This window comes from Typopeltis vanoorti, chromosome 14 (assembly GCF_054136105.1).
Source record: "Typopeltis vanoorti isolate ZY-2024b chromosome 14, IOZ_Tvanoo_1.0, whole genome shotgun sequence".
Taxonomy (NCBI): Eukaryota; Metazoa; Arthropoda; class Arachnida; order Uropygi; family Thelyphonidae; genus Typopeltis; species Typopeltis vanoorti.
Genome location: NC_143562.1, coordinates 4,736,338 through 4,751,573, shown reverse-complemented (window position 1 = coordinate 4,751,573; position 15,236 = coordinate 4,736,338). Strand labels below are relative to the sequence as shown.

Genomic DNA, 15,236 nt, shown 5'->3' with positions numbered 1-15,236 from the left:
AGAAGTTGATAGTGCATGAGAGGCAGTTAAGAAGTGTTTGCATGAAGCAATGGCTGACTGTATACCTAGAGTCCGAATAATAAATCAAGTAGGGGTTAAATGGATGAATAACACCATTAAGCTTGAGATGCAAAAAAAGAAACAACTATGGAGGGAATTTAAGGAGAAAGGTGACCGGCAGGCACATGAATGGTATAAAGTGCAGGCCGAAAGTAACGAGTGTGGTAAAAAAAAGCAAAAAAGGATTACGAAAGAACATTGGCCATGCAGGCTAAAGAGAATCCTAAACAGTTTTTTTTCGATATGTTGCAAGTAAAAGGAAAAATGTATATGACAGAATGATTTTATAGAATGCCGATGGTAGGGAGCTAACTGAATCCGTTGATATAGTTGAGTTACTGAGTGAGCACTTTGGAAGAATATATCATCTAGGTGGTGACATTGCAGAAATGAATGAATCAGTAGATTATATGGAAATTGTGGTGAATGAAGTGGAGGTGAGTTGTCTATTGCATAACCTCAATGTCAATACATCTCTGGGATTGGATGGTATACCAGCTCGTGTCGTACGAGATGCGGCTAAAGAATTGTCGGCACCCTTGACCATTTTGTTTAATTTGAGTCTTGGGTCTGGGTTAGACCCGAGGGGGTGGAAAGAGGGGAAAATAGTTCCACTGCATAAAGGTGGTTCCAAGACTGCTGTTGTAAATTACCGACCAATTAGCATTTCAGGAATTGCTGTCAAGGTCTTAGAGAAATTAGTCAAGAAAAGAATACAGGATTGGATAGATGAAAATGGGATATTGTATGGGGGACAACATGGTTTTGTGAAGGGTAGTTTATTCAGGAGTTGAGTCTAAAAAACGGCTTGTGACTAGTGGTGTGTCACAGGGCTCTGTTCTTGGACCACTACTTGTCAATTTGTTCATCAATGATGTAGGAAAGGATCTGAGGAAGTGTTCACTTGTTTGCTGATGATGCAAAGTTGGGTAGAGCAATTGTGAGTGTACAGGATGTCAAAATTTTACAGGATGATTTGGATAGTTTGGAGGACTGGGCTAGGAAAAATGGATGTCAATTTAATGTGGCAAAGTGTAAGGTTATGCATTTTGAGTTGAAAAGAATAGCAGCAGTATATCACTTTGTTGGAACCGTACTCCAGGAGATTGATGAGGCCAGGGATTTGGGAGTGTTGGTGAATAGGGAATTGAAGTTTAAGGGGCACATTGCAAAAGTGGCTAAATCAGCTCATCAAATCACTTGGCTTCTGAAAAATACTTTAACATGCAGAGACAAACAAGTTATTGTTCCTCTGTATCGAGCCTTGATAAGACCACATCTGGACTACTGTGCCCAGTTATGGGTGCCAGGGTTTCTTCGTGATGGGGAGGAAGTGGAGAGGATCCAGAGACATGTGACCAAGATGATAGCAGGTCTGTGGAATGAACCTTATCAGAATAGGTTGAAGATTTGTGTATTGCAAAAATTGGTCAATAGGCAGAAAAGGGGTGATATGATTGAGACATTCAAATTACTGAAGGGTTACTGTAAGATTAATCCAGAAGATATTTTTGAAAATAGGACTGGTGGTGGGAGGACTAGGGGCCATGCATGGAAGCTGGGCAAGAATGTGGTTAACAAGGGTGTTAGAGCTAGGTTTTTTACTTGGAGAGTGGTGAATGAGTGGAATAATCTGCCAGAGTCTGTGGTGAGTGCTGCGACCATGAATGAGTTCAAGGCAAGGTATGATAAATACTGTGTGAATGTCGAATAGTTGTTCTTGACACGATGTTAGGGCCTCCCTCGATGAGTCTGTTGACTCCTTGAAGTTTCCCGGAATAATAATAATAAAAACAATTCATTGCTCCCTTTGACTGGAAAAGGAGTAAGTTTTCTCATCATTCTGAGAGAAATCTTTATATGAGATTTTTCAGCTGAAGGTGAGTTATCTGATCTCATATTATTATTTGACACCTCCAGAGAGTCCAAAGACTCATTGAGGGAGGACACCTGCTCTACAACTCTGTCTCCACCATTCAATCGCCAACTGACTGCACCTACACAAATGCCACCTACTGCTATGGTGGTAGCAGGATTTTTTTGTCCTTGAAACTCGGGTTTATCATCATGTTGCAGGAAAATCATGCAACAGAATACATGCAGTTTACAGACAAAAAATCTGTTTTTATTGTTGATTGATGATAGATGGCATTAATTATAGTTCTGTGTAGCGGTACTTCACTAAGACTTTTGATAGCATTCATCATCAAGTCTGTCACATAAATTGCAGGACTGATAGATATCAGAAAGTGCTATGTGGGGGATGTGAGTCTGCAATATTTAAGGTGATAGTGTTGTATCACAGTGACCAGTCCTTGGTTCGTTGTTATTCAATCTTTTCATTAATGATTATAGGAAGAATCTCGCAGATGACATACAACTCTTTGCTGATGATACAAAAATAGGGAGAGAACGATCAGGAATGCAGCTGATATGCGGTATTTTCAAAATGATTTGAATAGCCTGGAATTGTGGACATATGGCTGTCAGTTTATTGTTAGTAAATGTTGGTGTCTTTATACAAGAAGAAATTCATCAAGCAAGGGATCTGGGAATTTTAGTTGATAGGAAGATAAAGTATGTACTTTTCCTATACTCGACCTGACTTACCTTACTATGGACAGATAGGAAGAACTGTTGGCATCTTCTTTGGAGAACATAAAAAATCTTTTGGAATTATTATTATGACAAATCTTGTCTAAATGGAAGAAAACAAAAGTGCTACACTTAAGTCATAACTGAGAGAGTTTTTTTATTTTTATTATTATCTCAAGACCCCCTATGGAGTCAAAGACTCATCTAGGAGGTCCTTTTGTCATACACAGTTCATTATACTACACCTGAAATACAACTCAAATTGTCTGCAGACAGCACACTCTCAGGCAAGGCATTCCAATCATTCACAACTCTGCATCCAAAATACCTGCTTCTCACTCTCCTGCTCACATCCTCCTTATCCAGTTTCGAGAGCTGACCTCTGGTTCTCCTCTAATCTCCCACCATTTTCTGTAAAACATCTCCAACATTGATCCTATAACAACCCTTACTAACTTATAGGTCTGTATCATATCACTCCTCCTATCCACGAGACATTGTAAATTGCATCCTCTCAACCTTTCCTCATATTCAACATTTCAGAGATCAGAAATTACCTTAGTTAGTTGCCTCTGGATCCTTTCCAACGTCTTGTCCTTTTTTGAAAATCAAATCTGTGCAGAGTAGTTCATGTGTGGCCTAATCAGAGCCTTATAGAATGGAACAAGAATCTCTTTAATTCTACAAGTTAGTGTCCTCTGCATCATTCCCAGAATTCTTTGCCTCTTCTTCAGTGTTTTGCAGTGAGTCCCCTAAATTTCAGATCCTTACCCATTATCACCCCAAGTTCTCTTATTTCTTCCATCTCCAACAAAATATCCCCATTAAGCATAAATTCTGCAACCCATCTTTGTTTCCCAAATTTTAAAACCTTACAATTTGCAACATTGAACTTGCATCACCATTCATTCAATGTATTCAAGTCTTCTTTTTAGAATCTACTTCAGCTTTAAAGTATCCTCCAAACCTATCACAAGTAGATGTGAGGCAAGGATCATGACTCTCAAGGAAGTCCAAAAGTGAAAGTCAAAACCCCATTGCACAGACACCACCACATACAAGTACACTCACATCAACCTTGAGGTTCATCTTACTATTATCATTATTATTATATTATTACTTTCTTTATAGCAGACAGTGAATTATTTTAAAATAAATTGTATGAATACTGAATTACATTTTTTCTCCTTGATAGATCAAGTTTATTGATGCAACGAAGTGAAGTCTGCTGAACTGAACTGCTATCTGGATAATAATATAGAATCATTCATGTATATTGTGAAGTTTCTTGTGTATGATTTCCCACTTTTGGTGGATAAATAATATGGAGAAGTGCTTGCTAACTGAAACAGTTAACACTTCATCTTCAAGTTCAATGAATAAAAAAGAAGAAATACAGACTAGAAAAACAAATTTAGGTAAAACTTCAGAAAAGTTATATGAGAAATATGGATCACAAAAGGAAGACACTGTTGTTCTACCAAATAAAAATACTTGGACTGATGAAACTATGGTTGAATCCAGTCTTCAACAAGTCTTGAACAAAAGAACTCACACCAGTGAGAAATGTTTTGCCTGTGATACCTGTGGTAAATCATTTACTGCAGTGGAAAGTCTTAAACAACACTTAAAAATTCATACCAATGTGAAACCTTATACGTGTGACAATTGTGGTAAATCATTTTCCCAATTGGGAAATCTTAAATGTCACACAAGAATTCATACCAAAGAGAAACCTTTTACCTGTGAGGTTTGTGGTAAATCATTTTCACAAATGCAAAGTCTTAAAAGACATTCAACAATGCACACTAATGAGAAACCTTTTTCTTGTGCAACTTGTGGTAAATCATTTACACGATTTTTTAATCTTAAGGAACACATACGAGTTCATACTCAAGAGAAACCTTTTACCTGTGAAACTTGTGGTGAATCATTTTCAAAATCTGCAGCTCTTAAACTACACACAAATATTCATGAAAAGCCTTTTGTTTGTGAAACTTGTGGTGAATCATTTTCAAAACCTAGAGCTCTTAAACAACATACAAATATTCATGAAAAACCTTTTGTTTGTGAAATATGTAATGAATCATTTTCAAAATCTAGAGCTCTTAAACAACACACAAATATTCATGCAAAACCTTTTCTTTGTGAAACTTGTGGGAAATCATTTTCATCCTCTCATGAACTTAAAGGACACTCTACTGTTCACACTAACGAGAAACTTTATACTTGTGAAATTTGTGGTAAATCATTTTCAAGATTACGTGATCTTAAGCAGCACATAATAATCCATACTAATGAAAAACCTTTTACCTGTGACACTTGTGAAAAATCATTTTCTAGAATGGAGAGGCTTAAAAAGCACAAAAGAATTCACACTGGTGAGAGACCTTTTCCTTGTGAATTTTGTGATAAATCATTTTCAGAGTTTCATCATCTTAAACAGCATAAAACGATTCACACCAATGAGAAAGCTTTTAGCTGTGATACTTGTAAAAAATCATTTGCCCGAAGGTTATATCTTAAAAGACACAGAAGAATTCACACCGATGAGAAATCTTTCACATGATAAACATATGATAAAGTATGATCAGAATTTGAAGACATTGCCCTTAAGCAACTCAGGAGTTTAGAGTTGATGAGAAATCTTTTATACATCACATTTCTGATTTAATTATCTTTACACATTTCACATTTCAAAAATTTTGCCTTCCTTTGGGGAATCATCATTAAAATCATCACTATGATCCCAGATTTGAATCTCCTTGCATGAAATCTTTTTAATTTAACTATTTAAGCCAGCATTGCTGACCAAGTGGTTATAGTATCTACTCCATCAATCAAAAGGATGTGCATTCAAAACATCCATGCCCTGCTGAAGGCATGGATGATTGTGTGTGGAAATACTAGCAGTGGTGGTTGGCGATAGATGGTGTTGTTGTAGTTGTGTCAGTTGGTGGAGTGTGAGTGTTGGAGACAAGAGTTGTAGAGTAGATGCCCTCCCTCAATGAGTCATTTGAGTTCCTGGAGGTGATAAATAATGATAATTTATGCAGATTGCCAAACACAATCTTTACTAATCTCTATTACTATTATTACTCCAAGTCCTCATGGAGTCAAAGACTCATCCATTACTAATGATAACATGTGACATTGAGTAAACTATAACAAGAATTTATGATGAGAAAACCTTTATTGAGGAAGCTTATGATTTATCATAAATAAATATAGTAAACTCACACTAATGAAAGTTTTTTTGATGCAAGAATCTCGCTATGAAAGTTTGTAAATCTAATGCACATTAGTACCATGAATCAGCTAAGGATTAAATCATCCAAGAAGTCTTTTTTAACTACTTCAGCCTTCCAGTAAGTGGAATGGTGGTAATGAACTACTACCTAAATGCCTTTAGAAACCAGGGCTGTGGAGTCTGTACATACCTTTGACTCCGATTCTGATTCCAATTAGCTCAATTTAATGGTGACTTTGACTCTAGCCATTCCTCCATTTAAGCCTACAAAGGCTGGTTGTGAAAGAAAGGATAGAGGTACACTATTCTTCACTGCCGTTTCAATGATGTGGTTTTTAAACTTTTCTTGCATCATTGCTATGATAACTTTTGTATGATGTGAAGAATCTTGGTGATTATTGTTTGGCTTCCAATAGATTTCTGATCATTCTTTATCTCTGAAGTAGAGGGAATGTTTTTATTGCTGACTTTCTCATTCACAGCTTCTGACACTGAAATTTGATGCTCTTGTGCATTTTTATCAGAACCTAAAAACTACTAATTTTTTGCATCACATGTGTTTTCACAATTACCATCTTCTATATATTGACACACATTATATTACCCATCTGTTGTTATTGTAAAGTATTCAAAAACAGCAGACTCTGTTGACACTTTTTTGTCATTGTGAATGTTTTCATGGAATGCTGCTTTCACTGATATAATACATAAATTGTCATAAAATATATTTTATTTTGAAATTTGCAAAAAACTTGAAATTAATATATATCCTGTAAATATAGCTGAAGGAAATTATTATCTGTGAAATAGGAAATTTTAATATATTATTTATATTACAATATAAATTCATTAGCAGTCAAAGTCGGTACATTTTTACTGAATCTCACTCTAGTAACCAAGAATTGCATCTGACACAACTGAATCCACAGCTCTGTCAGAAACATCCATGGAAATGTAGTATTTGAATCATCAGTCTGTGAGCTGAAAAGTGGAGATACTGTTATAGCAGATTATAAATCCTATCTCTTTTTTTCAAGTCAGAGTCATGGCCAAGAGACTTGCTATCTTAGAATAATCTTTAAAGGTACCTGTGGCATAACTATAATAATAAATTACATGATAACCACAGTAATTAACTTTAATGAAATGAAGGAACAAATATTTTGTTCTGAAATTAACAGTACATCATCAGTGTAGTACAAGAAGCAAATCAAAGGAATGGAATACAAAGTACATAACAGTTGTTGGTTTACCAATTAAAAACTACTGTTGCCGCATGTTAGAAATTAATATTAATAAACAATATTAAAATTTTTCTTAAAAAATATTTTATTGTTGGTTACATAAGGTAAGAATCTCCCAAACTTTAGGGAGAGAGAGACAATCATTCTGATTCAGATTTTGCCAATGTAGAAGGACTTCACAACATTCTTTGAAAAAGTGTTCATATTTAAACTTGCATCTATGGAGAAGAGTTTTTCCTTTGGGATATTTGTACCTTTATTTTATTAAAGTTAATTACTGTGGTTGTGTAATTTATTATTATTGCTATCTTAGAAACTTGACTGATATGATAGGGTGGTTATTCCAATCTACACTGTGTGTAAATTATGTGTGTTCTGGCTAGATCTAAAGATATAGATCTGTGAGCTTTCTGAAAAAAATTAGGAGTTAACAGATATCACTGATTGAGTAATCATATTAAAAATGAAGGGAAGGTATTAAAAAGGAATTTCACATTATTAGGATTTTGACATGTGTTTGCAGAACTGTACTCTAGGATGATATGGATGCTTAAACAGAATGGAAGAGAAAAGGTTAACAATAAGTGTTTGATGAAATGAAGAAGATCCAGACAAAGATCAGTATCCAACATCTATGGGGATTTAGGCAGTTAGTATTACTTTAAGACCAAAAAAGAAGATATAAACCATGGTTTCCCAAATTGTGTTCTGCTCTACCCAGTGTTCCGCGGAAAGTGCATAAGTGTTCGGTGATATTAGTCAGTGACCAAGCCATGTATTTTTAAACATGGAAGTAATTTGGGAAAGGGAATACCACAGTTTATGACCAGTCATAAAATTGCCTGCAAACCAATTACAACCATGGGCAGCATATTCTCAAAACTGAACAAAATAACGTGTTTAAATGTCGATGACCAAGCCGCATATCTTTAAACATGGAAATATTCATGAATTATCATTAATTTTCACACATCGAAATCTTTCAACATTTGGGAAAGGGAATACTGTTGTTTACGATGGTCATAAAAATTGCCTGCTAGCCGATTACAAAATGGGTATCGTATCCTCTGTTCTCAAAACTGAATAAAATAACACGTGTTGCAAATGTTAGTGACCAATCAGCAAGGAAGTATAAAGAAAATTTTTCCATGGAAATTGAAGATCAAGGTAGTCTGTATCCGGTGTTCTTAAAGCTAGTAATACCGAATCCTTTCTTTGCAAGTTCGTATTGTAGGGTTAAAGTGCTTGTTTTGAAACCATAGTGATGTGTTTTTTAAAAGTAATAGGCCTACAGATTTAAATTTTAATATGAATAAGAGACAAGGGACTTTGTTTAATTTTGGTGTTAAGAAATCTCTTATTGAAGATTTTTGTGATGCAAAAGATAGTGGTTCATCCACCTCCAGCCTACAAACTGATCTCCAGGATGTAAAAGGAGGGGAAAACTACCAGCACACAGGAGAAAACGTCTGCATTCACTCATAAGTACTTATAATAATATTATAAATTTTTGGTGATCAGAATGGGATATGTCAATGAATTTCACACAAATTAATTTAATAATGTTGGCCTGAAGAAACTACAATATGCTACAAGATTTCATTGGTCCAGTGATTGATAACTGATTTAGAAGTAATTTGATATTTGTCAGCATGTCACACCATATACATAAGTGTACTAATACATACTCTTTATGATTATGACATAATTAATTAATTAATAATAAATACATTACACAATAACCAAGGTGTTCCACGCAAATTTCAGAATTTGTGAAGTGTTCTGTCATAGGAAAAATCTGGGAAACACTGATATAAACAATATTAGATTAATTTGGGGAGAACAATGCAGTTCATTGAACTGAGAGCAATGAAAAGTCAAGCAGATGTTATGGCCTTACAAGAGGACTTGAATAAATTGAATGAATGGGCAGGTAAGAGAAACTATCAGTTCAATGTTGCAAAGGTAAGGTTTTGAGATTTGGTAATCAACGATGGGATGCAGAGTATACACTTGTTGGGGGAACTTTAACAGAAGTAGAGAAGATGAGAGATCTAGGAGTGACGGTGGACAAGGACCTGAAATTTAGGGTCCTCATTGCACAAGTTGTGAAGACGTCACATCAGATAATGGCAATGATGTAGAGAACTCTGACATGCAGAAATAGAAAGGTTATGATGCCATTGTATAAGGCCTTGATCAGGTCTAAAATCGATTATTGTACACAGATTTGGTCACCTGGTTCTCATGGTGACGAGGATATGTTGGAAAGGATCCAGAGAAGATTCACAAAGGTGGTCAGTGGTTGTAAGTTGCAGTGCCTGATGACCAGGAGGAAGAGGGATCATATGATTGAGCCATAAGCTAGTCAGGGGTTGTTATCCGGTTTACATGGGAATGTTTCATAGAATGGGAGAGGAATGTAGAACAAGAGGCCATTGGAAACTGTATAAGGAGGGTGTGAGTAGAGGAGTGACGAGTAGGTTCTTTGTATGGAGAGTGTTTGATGAGTGAAATGCATTGTCTGAGTGTGTTGTGGGTGTAGACACATTGAATCAGTTTAAAGTACAGTTAGATAAGCATTGTGTGCAATAGTGTGTCCCTCCTGCAGTAAGTCCCTAACTCCATGGACGTCAAATGTTAATAATAATAATTTTCTTCAGATTAATCTCTTATTAAATACGAGATTGATTTGGTTGATAATTTAAAAATAAATTTTAAAAAATCTTCTTTATTTAAAAAAAGTAATACAGTGCTTTCAAACATATACAGTGGAATGCTTTTTATTATTATTTATTTATTATTATGACCATCTTAACCACAGTAAATTAACCTAACCATGCCTGCCTGGCTGGCCAGATGGTTAGCGCATCCCTTCTCTGGCCAAAAGGCTTCAGGTGCAAATTCCACTGTGCCATGGATGTTTGTGATTTTCTGTGAAAATATTTGTATGGTAGATGCCGTTGGTGTTGGTAATGTAGTTTGTTGTAGTTGGCATATTGAGTGGTGGGGACAGTGAGATGTAAAATAAGTGCCCTCCCTCAATAAGTCATTGGACTACTTGGAGGTGTCACATGATAATAATAATAATTAAAGTTGAGAATATAACATTAGTTGTTTGGCCAGTGCCTGTGTCTGGAATTTTGCTATTGCTATTTAAATATGGATTGCATTATACAGAGGAGTGCTACAAGAAGAGTGTTATAAATGTTTTTTTAGGAACTATTTCACAGTATTGCTGATCATAACTTATTTTAATGTTATTACAACACCAAAAAAAAACAAAAAAAAAAACGAAATTATAAAAGGATGTTTTTAAGTGACTTATATTTCACAGATTTCAAACCAGGATCTTCAGAGGAAAACAACATATCACAATTTACACGTGACAACGAGTAAGAGTGAAATAATTCAATCTGTAATAGATAAAGATCCTAAATCTTAATTTGGTGCCATCTAAAGTTGAATAAAAGAAGTATTACAGTTGAGTAACAGTTAATTTTAAAATTTAAGCGCCTCTGTAGCGCAATTGGAAGAACGACGGTACATAGCGTCCTTCGATTGGAATAGGCCTAAGTTCGATTCTCGTCGTGATGGGAGAAATCTTTATCTGGACGATTTTCAATCAAAGGTGAGTTAGCCGATCTCATACGGAGGTAGCAGGGTTTTTTTCTCATGGAAACTCTGGTTTTTCTTCCTGCATACAGACAAATCGGCCCTTCAGAACACATGCAATTTTCAGACATAGAATACCAGTTGTGCTGGTGGTGGAGGTGGGTGGTAGATGGCATCGATGGAGATGATTCGTAGTAGAGATTTAGTGTAGTGGTTGAGACAGTTGTATCAGTTGAGAGTTCTAGGTGTCATCCCACAATGAGTCTTCAGACTCCTTGGAGTTGTCAGGAATAATAATAATAAAAGTCTCCCAGAAGTTTGACAAATTAATGATGCCATACTTGTTAGGGTCAGGAGAATATTTCGTAGCCTTTGCTGACGTTAAAAATAATCTCTCTGACCTCTGATGACTTCTATAGCGCACTGGTTTTATTCCATCTAATCCTTTGTAAAAGGGTGTCCAAGCTCTACCTGCCATTTCTAACTTCCCATAATAATGTTAGCAAATGTATTTGTTCTTCAAGGCAGAATAAGAAATTTTTCTGTGTATTAGGCTGTCAGTCATCACAGAAAATTTCATATACTTCAGAATATTCTAGAGGATGGAGTTTGTCCTTTGTTGATTACTTTACAATTTGAATTGTTATATGTTAAAGATACCAAGCTATTTTAAACCTGGTTTTATTCCATTTGTCTGTTTGCTTACTTGGGAAATGGAGTAAAACCAGGTTTAAAATAGCTTGGTATCTTTAACATATAACATATATTATACCCAAGGTAAAATACTTTCTACACTTATATCTCCTCCTGAGATTTTTATTTAATAAGGTAAAAACACCTTATGGTAACCTATTCTGGTAAACTATTTATAAGCTCTGTATTACATGTGGTGTGGAATTCGTGGACGTGTGGATTGAGTTTGATGGGCAAAAGGACTTATACAAGATGGATGGCCTGCATTTGAATGGACTTGGTGTGCGGAGACTGGAAAAAGTGTTGCTGAATGAAGTGAAAATGGATGTGCAGAACCAGGGAAACTAGAACTACCAAGGAGGGGGGAGGGGGAGTGGATATGCAAACTTCAGTGAGACAGTTGAGTGTAAAAATGTATATAATGTACCCAAGCCAGCACTAAGGACAAAAAATGGGAATGGAACATTTAGAATAATGCATCAAGATAGAGGTGAGACAAAGAGATCACTGCATTTCATGTATGCTAATGTCAGGAGTATTAGGAACAAGAAGGAAGAATTTTTGGCCTTGATTGACTCTTCCTGGCCACAGGTTATTGGCATTAGTGAAACATGGCTGACGGAAGATGATATAGTTAGTGGGATAGAATGTGTAGGTTATAGAGTGTTTAGGAGGGACAGAGAGAATAATATGGGGCGAGGAGTGTTATTGATGATAGCCAATGAACTGCAGCCAAGGAGAATTGAAGTTGTATTGCAGGATTGTAAAAGGAGCTCATTTGAGGCTATTTGGTGTGAGATTGAGACTGGCAGAATAAAATATACAGTTGGGTGCTGCTATAGACCAGGTGATGGAATATGTGGTGGAGATAGTATGCATAAACAAATTGATGAAATGAGTGGAAGGAGGGTAATTATTATGGGGAATTTCAACTATGGTAACATTGATTGGAAGGAGGAGAGGACACATGTGAGGAAGGAAATGGGTTTTATTCAATTATTAAGGGATAACTATCTGAGACAGCATGTAATTGAAAATACTAGGGATGTGAGAGTGCTTGACCAGGTAATAGCATTTCACAATTTGACTGTAATGAATATGACCATGTTGCCACCTATTGGTGAGAGTGATCATAAGGTCTTGACCTGGGAGGTGGCTAAAGGTGTGGAATTTTTGATTAAGACAGGGTATATGTGGAATTACCGTGCTAGCAAGTTTGACAAGCTTAGGAGATTGCTTGGATCAGTGCCATGGCATGTAAAACTGCAAGGGCTGGACGTCGATAGAGCATGGGAAGTGGTCAAGGAGCATTTACAGGAGGTTATGGCTGATTGTATACCTAGGGTATGAATAGTAAAACAAGTAGGGGTTAAATGGATGAATAACACCATTAAGCTTGAGCTGCAAAAAAAGAAACAACTGTGGAGGGAATTTAAAGAAAGGGGTGACCTGCAGGCACACGAACGGTATAAAGTGCAGGCCAGAAGGGTAACGAGTGTGGTAAAAACAGCAAAAGCGGATTATGAAAGGAAACTAGCTATGCAAGCAAAAGAGAATCCCAAACAGTTCTTTCAATATGCTGCAAGCAAGAAAAAAACTGTACAGGGCAAAATGATTTTAAGGAATGATGATGGTAAGGAGGTCACTGAACCAGTCGATATAGTGGAGTTACTGAGCGCACACTTTGCAAAAGTATATCATTCAGGTGGTGACATTGAAAAAATGAAGGAACCATTAGTTTATATGGGAATTGTGATGAATGAAGTGGAGGTGAATAGTCTATTACAGAACCTTAATGTGAATACGTCTGTGGGATTGGATGGTATACTGGCACGGGTCTTGCGTGAAGCGGCTGAGGAATTATCAGTGCCCTTGACCATGTTGTTTAATCTGAGTCTCGGGTCTGGCTTAGTCCCAAAGGCATGGAAAGAGGGGAAAATAGTTTCACTGCATAAAGGAGGATCCAAGACTATGGTGGCAAATTACTGACCGATCAGCATATCAGGAGTCGTTGTCAAAGTCTTGGAGAAAGTAGTCAAGGGAAAAATACAAGAATGGATTGATGAAAATGAGATACTGTACAGGGGACAGCATGGCTTTGTGAAGGGTAGATCATGCCTCAGTATCTTGCTCAAGTTTTATAACAAGGTGACGGCTACTGGATAAGGGAAATGGGTTTACGGTGATACTGCTGGACCTGGCAGAAGCGTTTGACAGGATACCACAATAAATTCTAATCCGTAAACTACAACATATGGGAATGGATATAGGGTTGGTGAGATGGATAGGTGGGTGGTTGATGGAGAGATATCAAAGAGTAGTTTATTCAGGAGTAGAGCCCAAAAGACGGCCTGTGACTAGTGGTGTGCCGCAGGGTTCTGTTCTTGGACCACTGCTGTTTAATCTGTTCATTAATGATATAGGGAAGGATCTAAGCGGAACTGTTCATTTGTTTGCTGATGATGCAAAGTTGGGTAGGACGATAGTGAATGCAGAAGATGTCAAAGTCTTGCAGGATGACTTAGATAGATTGGAGTTCTGCGCTAAGGAGAATGGATGTCAATTTAATGTGACAAAATGTAAGGTTATACATTTTGGGGTGAAAAGATTAGCAGCAGTATACCACATTGGTGGAACTGTACTCTAAGAGATTGATGAGGCCACGGACTTGGGAGTGTTGCTGGATAGGGAGATGAAGTTTAGGGGGCACATTGCAAAAGTAGCTAAATCAGCTCATCAACTCACTTGGTTGTTGAAAAATACCTTGACGAGTAGAGACAAGCAAGTTATTGTACCTCTGTACCGAGCCCTGATAAGACCTCATCTTGACTACTGTGCCCTTTGGAACCGAGGTGACCAAATCAGATTTGGTCACCTCGGTTCCTTCTTCATGGGGAAGAGGTGGAGAAAATCCAGAGGCGAGTGACTAAGATGATAGCAGGTCAATGGAATGAACCATATGAGAATAGGTTGAAGATTTGTGGGTTGCAGAAACTAGTTGATAGGCGGAAAAGGGGAGATATGATTGAGACATTTAAATTGCTAAAAGGATTCTATAGGATTAATTCAGAGGATATTTTTGAGATCAGGACTGGTGGTGTGAGAACTAGGGGACACCTATCGAAGCTGGGTGAGTGTGGTTAGTAAGGATGTTAGAGCTGGGTTCTTTACTTTTAGAGTGGTAAATGAGTGGAATAAGCTGCCAGAGTCTGTTGTGGGTGCTATGACAGTGAGCGAGTTCAAGGCAAGGTATGATAGATACTGTGAGAATGTCGAATAGTTGTGTGGACATGATGTTTAGGGCCACCCTCGATGAATCTAAGGACTCTCTGGAGTAGCTCGAAATAATAATAATATGCTGAAATCTTGGTATTTCTAGCCTGGCTCCCACTGATGAGACCTCAATAAAGGTCGAAACCAGTCTGGGTAGTGGCCCCTTGCCTTTAATACAAAGCATCATACATCTCCTCCAGGAGATGGGCTTTGCATTATGGGTGAATATTAAGATTAGTGATCAGAGCTTATTCTATTTTTACCATGAGTTGCCTTGGTCTTGCACTACGTTTGTGGTCAGCTAGACTTGCAACACTTGCAGGAGTAAACTTGACTTTTTGTCTGTTTGCTTACTTGGGAAATGAAGTAAAACCAGGTTTAAAATAGCTTAAATGGTATCTTTAACATATATTATACCCAAGGTGAAATACTTTCTACAATTTAAATTGTTTTAGTTACTCTTTATTGCATGTAAACTGTAACAAGTTTCCTTGCTCTGAAAATAC

General features: G+C 36.9%; 1 protein-coding gene across 1 annotated transcript in view; it reads left to right on the top strand.

Moving 5' to 3' along the window:
* Positions 1-15,236, top strand: part of LOC150099132 (uncharacterized) — a 63,471-nt gene that overhangs the window by 34,019 nt on the left and 14,216 nt on the right. The window contains exon 2 of the mRNA XM_090404264.1: positions 3,851-5,217. Within this exon, the coding sequence (XP_090260390.1) occupies positions 3,950-5,217 (1,268 nt within the window). The 5' untranslated portion in view covers positions 3,851-3,949. The remainder of the gene's footprint in view (positions 1-3,850; positions 5,218-15,236) is intronic.